Consider the following 6,464-nt stretch of genomic DNA (forward strand, 5'->3'; position numbering starts at 1 on the left):
AATTACTACCATGAGAGCAGTATCCCCACCACAGCCCTGCCTCCCGTTTTCAGCCCCAGGTCAGTTGGTGGCATAGGCATTAGCAGGAGATGCACCCGCAGGCTGTAGCTCCAGCACATGCTCTTCTGACAAGACAAGGGAGATGCTGCACACCCTGCACCCCCATGCCTCCACGTCACAGCTGTAGCCAGCCTAGGGCACTGCCATCTCCTGTGTGGATGGTGCGGCCTCAAAGAGGCAGATCTTCCACCCAGCTTTTGCGGAGAAGAGTAACCGTCCCTTCAAACCCATATTCTGCCTTGAAACGTGCAGAACAAGGCCCGAGAACCTTCCCTTGTTAACTGGGCAGGTCTGGGAATGCAAAGGGACACGGGCACGCACAGGCGAGGCCACATCATGACTTTTGAGCAGCTCCAAGGCATTTCTCATGCAGGGCTGTATCACACGAGCAGGCTGAGCAGGCATCAGAGCTGCTGGGCAATCCCAGTTCCCAGCAGGGAGAGAGCTGCTGGCATCCACATCACCACGTCATCCCAGACCTGCCTGCACATGCCGTTTTGCCTCTCGGGGAGCACCGAGGAGCTGCTGCGGCTCCCTCTCCGTGCCCTGTGCCATCTCTGTTCTGGCAGCATCATCCCTTCCCCCAGCACGCCGGGACGGGACGCAGCACTGCTGCCATTCCCAGTGCAGGCAGCCACTTTCCAGCTGACGCGGTCCATCAGAGCAGCCCAAGGGACACGCGTGGTAGAGGTAAAGCTGGTACGTTACATCTCGAGTCTGGCAGCAGCACAGGCAGGCCTGCCTGGCTGAGCGGGGCGGCTGGTCTCGGTGCAAGCCGGGCGGTAGCCAGCTCGCTGGAGAACGGCGCCCAGGCTGGCACCACGCTGCTCCGGAGCTGCCAAGTGGAAAGGCAGGCAGGAAGGAAGGAAACAGGGACCAGGCAGCGAAGCACTGAAACTAGCAGAAAGATGGGACTATAAAGTCACAGCAGAGACTAAGTAGCACAGGCACATCCCCTCCCCGGGCTCCCAAACCCCGGTAGAAGCCTGTTGCAACGGCCAGCAGCTTGCTGTAATGAGTTGCTAATTAGCAATTGGGGTCTGCTGCTGGGGGACGTGGGGCACAGCCCTCTGTCCACAGCAAGGGACTGGCAATGCACAGGTATGTCCCCGGTGCAGACACGTAACCAGCAAGCCAAACACCTGTATCTCTGCTCCACGCTCTGCCCAAAGAGGGAGGAGAAGGCTAGAAGGAGGCACAGGCTGGAGGCGCAGCAGAGAGCCGGGCACCACGCTACCAGCCCTCCTGCCCTGACTGCTCGTCCAGAACGGCCTGGCCTTGGGCATGTCACTGCGTTTCTGCGTGGCCCTCATTCATCTGCAAACCCAGAGTGATCGGGCCCTCCACATCCTGCTTGGTGCTTATGCTGCACTTCGACAGCACTGGGGAGAAAAACGGGCCAAGGGCACGTCCTGCCCAGTGGCACAAACTTGGCTGTACCAGAGCCTCGGTGTGCTCGCATCTCCCAGCCCAGCCTCGCTTACCCATCAGCCAGATCACATTGGAGAGAGCCCATGTTTTGCAAAGCCGTAACTACTGATCTTCCTCTGACAGCAAAACGGGGAGCCAGCGTGGGATTTCTGGGGGAGGGAGGGAGCAAAGCGAGATGTGCACAGTCTCATTTGCTAGTTGTTTTTCCTGCTGTGAAAGAAGCAGCTTTGAGCCTGGAGAGACAAGGCAGCACTCTCCTGGGTACAGCAGGAGCCGGAGAGCCAGAGGCACCAGCAGCTGGCAAATCCGAGGCCGGGAGCAACAGGGAAACACACACCGAGGCATCCCAGAAACACCTCTTCTCTTCTGCAGCCCTAGCCAAACAACCACAGCACTGTTTCTGCTTGGCTAGGGAGCACGTTCATTACGAGAGTTAAACATTAATTGCAGATGATGTTATGTCCTTAAAAAGCACTAAAAAGATCACCTCACTTTTCCCCAATGAGCAAAAGTTCCTTTCTCCAGCCATAAGATAATACAATTGCACACTCCCCCCCCCGAAACACCAGCAGCCCACAGCCCAGGGTGGCACCCAGCCCTGCTGCCCCCTTCCCTGGCTCTGGTATTTGGGGGGATCAAGAAATTCCTGGCTTCCAGGCCAGATCCCCAAGATGTAATTGAAGGACACTGCTCAGCACCCAGGGAGGCACCAAACAACCAGCTCAGGCATTTCTCTGGAAACAAAGCTCTTTGAAAGCATCCTTACATTAGGTACCCCATGAATTTCAGAGCGGGTCTGAGCCCTGCGTCTTGATGATGCAGAAACAATGCAGCCCTCCACAGGGCTTAAAAAGCAACCCTGATGTTATGCCATGGTCCGGTTTCTGACATCACTTCCCATCACTAACCGGTCCCCATGTCCCTGGCTGAGCGGATGCACAGCACAGCTCTGCACCAGCTCTGGCTGTGCCCAGGGCAGGCTCTGCTTCAGCAGCGTATGAAACCAGTCTTGTAACGTCATGGGCTCTGATTCAGAACCACCCAGAGCATGTCCTGGCTCCATCACAAGGCTCGAGGGAAGGTCTGCAGCTCCCCCTGAAAGGTTTAGGCTGCTCTCCTCTATAGGATTAGGATGGTTAATGCTACCCTGTAGTCACAACCAGCAAAGCTTCCCCTCTCCTTCCCACACAGCGCATATAAAACCCCCATCTCAGTGTTCCTGTTGCAGCAGGCACTCTTCACCTTCAGCTATGTTTTTCCTCACTCCAGGGAGCATTTTTTAAGTCCTTCACATCAAGAAGAAGAATGATAATCAGGCTGATTCAGACTTGCAAAACTGATAATTCAAAACCCAAAGCCCTAAGGGGACAAGGCGAGGACATGGAGGCAGCAGGCGGCATGGATTACCCCACATCTGCCTGCAGGTACCCTTGGCCCCAGCAGGACGCACCGGCCAGGCTTGGGGAGCGTTGCCTTCCCCGAGGAGCTCATGCTCAACTCACCGTGCTCTCTGCTCTCTCAGCAACAAAAGGCTTTGCTTTCCTTTGCGGCGAGAAGTGTCCTGCGTGCACCAGCCGCGTGCTTGAACAGAAACCTTCAGAAGATGGGAGTCTGAAGGGCAGGGAGAGAACAGGGTCATCCACTCTCAGCTGACGTGACGTGCACAGGTCCCCGGAGGTAAAGATGAAAGAAGGGTAAAAGGGTCCCATCTCGTCAGCCCCCCAGGTCCCAGTGGGGATCACTCCTTTGAGCGGAGCCTGCTCAGGGCTCCAACACAGCAACAGACCTACCAGCCCCCTCCTCTCCTCTGCTAACACCAGTGGGATTAGCTCAGGGCTGAGCTGAACGCTGGGAACAAAAGCAAAAAATACAGGAGGACACAAAAAGGCAGTTTCTGAATTAAAAAAAAAAACAACCAACAACCAAAACACCAAAGAGGTGCACAGGCACTCAGTTAACTCTGGTGCTTCTGTCGCAAACGTGTGTAGCACAGCAGCACAGAGGGAGTGCGACTTTAACTTCACAATGCAAGCTTAAAATCCAACAAAATGGGAAAGGAAAAGGGGAAGGCAAGGGAAGCAAAGGGAGAGCAGCGGGGGATGCAGGTGTGCAGAGCTCAGCCCTGGAGTTTGCAGTGCCAGGTGCTCACGGGTGGATTTACCGAAAAGCCCACCTCCCACTTGGGTTTCTGAGTCTGGGCAGGGTTAAGTCCTCTCAAGCGCTCCCACCCCAACCCCGCTGGCTGGATTTGCAGTCTCACAACATGTCAGGCACCTCTGAAAATCTAGTCCAGGTAATACCGGGAAACCAGAGTCTTCAAGTGTGTCTTCAGGCTTCTTCACGCAAAGGTGTGCAGGGGGCATCAGCTGCTGCCAGGGCTCTCTTTGCTGGAGGAACCGCCACCAGCACCACGGCAGCGCTAGGGTTTGAGCCGGGGCACGCGCTCCACCTAAACCCCAACCCCGCTCAGGCAAGTAGCCTCTAAAAAGCTGTATTCTTCTGAAGCAGAGCTTGTAATTACCACCCAGCAAACCCCAAGCATGAGTTACCAGAGAGCAGCAGCCCGTCGTGAACTTGAGCGTGAGCTTAAACAACGTGCCTTGCAGCTCCGCGGGGAGCTGCTCTTCCCACAGCTCCGGCTTTGCACCTCCCGACAAGCCAGGGAAGGGACCACGCAGCAAACCCCCACCTCCGGTGCGGAGCACCGCAGGGAACGGTTGCACTTCTGCATCACTCGGGCAAACTCGCAATGGCAAACTTTCTTCTTCCTTGAAATTTCTCACGAGAGAGAATTCTGGAGCTAGTTCTGGCAGTCCGGGCTCGCGCCGAGTTACGGAAGGGACGGATGCCATCATTATGCTCTGTCCTCCCAGTGCTCCAGGACTCCAGCTGGGCCGAGAGAGCAGAGACTACGACCCAGCATTCAGCAGCTTCTCTGGTGAGAGGAACCACGCCACTGTTTAGGTCCCACCACCCACTTCTGCCGCAGAATCCAGTAACAACACTGCTTTCCCCCATGAGTCCATCACTCAGAGCAGACAGCTCATACCAATACCTATTTTAATCGAAAGCAAGCAACAAAGTCTACGTTCCTCAGGCATTAGAAATTAAACACAGCTTGCAGCCAGATCTTGGCTTGGCCAGCTCGCAGACAGGCAACGCTTTGGGATCCTCTATCACGCAGCTATCCATCTCCTAAGCAGGAAAGACGACCTGTCCAGTGCTCCTCCCTGCCTGGCACCACGGCCGGCATAATTTGATTTGTAAACCCGCAGCATGGCCCAGAAGTAGAAATCCTTAGCAGGACAGCTCAATCTGTCCGTCCCTGAAGAGGAGATAGTACAGGAGCTCTCAGAGTCTGAACAGTTAATATTCTCATCCCAACCCACACATTTGTAAACCGCACCGCTCCGAGTAACCCCCCACAACGCTCGCAAGCTACAACTATCCGAAACATGCCCTCCTGCCTGGCAGGGCTGCTGCTCCTCCGTGGGGCCTGCGGACACTTTGCGAAAGCCCATTGCTCCAAGAGGCAAACACGTCCTGGTTGGTAACCACAGCGAGCAACAAACACGCTCTTTCCCCAACACGCTGCCGCAGAATTAAAAGTTTGGGAGTCTCTGAGCACGAACCCCCAAACAAATCTGCGTAACCCGCCGGCCGAGCGCTGGAGCTTTGGGTAGGAAGCTGACAGCAGGAAACAATTCTGCATTTTCCTTCACTGCTCCTTCAAACATACGTGAAGCAGACCGGGGGCTGGCAAAGGCGCTGCCTGCTGACCCAGCAGCCTCGGATCTGTGTCAGACCCAGGGCAAGGTTCCCACGTGCCGTCCCCGTCCCCGTGCACCCCACCTTACACCTCCTCTCCCAGCACAGCCCGACACAGAGCTGCTCCACAAAGCCTTTGGGCTCTGTCCGGACAGGGGGACAGGACAGCTCGACATACCAGGATGGCGATTTAACAGGTGCTCTAATGCCATCTTCATCAGCCAGCACCCTCCACAATTCACAAGAGTTTAACAAAACATTTTTAAATGGGCATTTTAAGCAGCAAAGGATTCATGCAAAATTCTCTCACATACATGTTAAACATATGACGTGTATATCAAGAGACACACGTGGAGCCAACACGTTACATCACTGCCTGAAGAATTGGTGACAGTGTCAATAATCAGCTGGTTCCCAGCAGAGTGCAGCTGTCATAAAGCCTCAAATCAAACGCCTGTTTGGCAATCTTTAGGGTTGAGCCACCGTGTTTTATTTTAAACACATCCTGGACAGAAGGCTCAGTGCAAATTCCCCTTTGGCCGAGCCCAGGTTTCTCGCTGGCCCCACAAGGTACGCCGCTGTCCCCAGCCACCCCGCGCACCCGAGGCACTGCCGCTGCCCTCGTCCCCCGCAGCAGCAAGACCACGAGGACCGCTGGCATCTCGCCTCGTGTTCACCCAAACTCCTGGGGAGCGCAACAATGACCCAATTTCTGACACCGAGGTTAATAAAACAGGCTTTCAATAATATTTTTGTGCTAAACAATCAGGTTAAGGAAAATACCCTCCAGGAAGTTCGGGCTGTAACTTCACGCGAAGGCTATCGCTGTCCTGAGCTCCGGAGGAACCGGCAGCTTCTCTCAAGGGTACGAAACCGTGCAGAAGGGGAGAGCGGCAGCCCACGGAGCAGCTCCTGCCCTGCACCTCCCGCGAAGCCCCCTCCCTCCGAGCCACGCATGGAACGCTCCACTCGGGCAGGCTTTTCCCACGCAGACCGCAGCATCCCAGCTCAGCCATGCAAACCCACGGGAGAACGTGGGAGGCAGGCGAAGCCTGGGGGGGGCTGGCTGGCTCTGCCCACACGCCCGACCCGGGAGGAAAGTAGGGGGGGTGCTGCGGAGAGCTAAGCCCACCCGCAGGAGGTGCGATGAGTTTGCCAGGCGCCTTACGTCCTCTTGAAGACCCCTCCGAGGCAGCTGCCGAGCA

General features: G+C 55.9%; 1 protein-coding gene across 1 annotated transcript in view; it reads right to left on the minus strand.

Annotated features, from left to right (window-relative positions):
• MFSD4 (major facilitator superfamily domain containing 4) overlaps positions 1–6,459 on the minus strand; it is a gene marked incomplete at its 5' end in the record, with an annotated part of 20,322 nt that extends 13,863 nt beyond the window's left edge. Inside the window, one exon of the mRNA XM_009708138.1 lies at positions 6,428–6,459. Coding sequence (XP_009706440.1) covers positions 6,428–6,459 — 32 coding nt within the window. The remainder of the gene's footprint in view (positions 1–6,427) is intronic.
• Between the last annotated feature and the right edge of the window lie 5 nt (positions 6,460–6,464).

The sequence above is a fragment of the Cariama cristata genome, unplaced genomic scaffold, assembly GCF_000690535.1.
Source record: "Cariama cristata isolate BGI_N322 unplaced genomic scaffold, ASM69053v1 scaffold12390, whole genome shotgun sequence".
Lineage (NCBI taxonomy): Eukaryota > Metazoa > Chordata > Aves > Cariamiformes > Cariamidae > Cariama > Cariama cristata.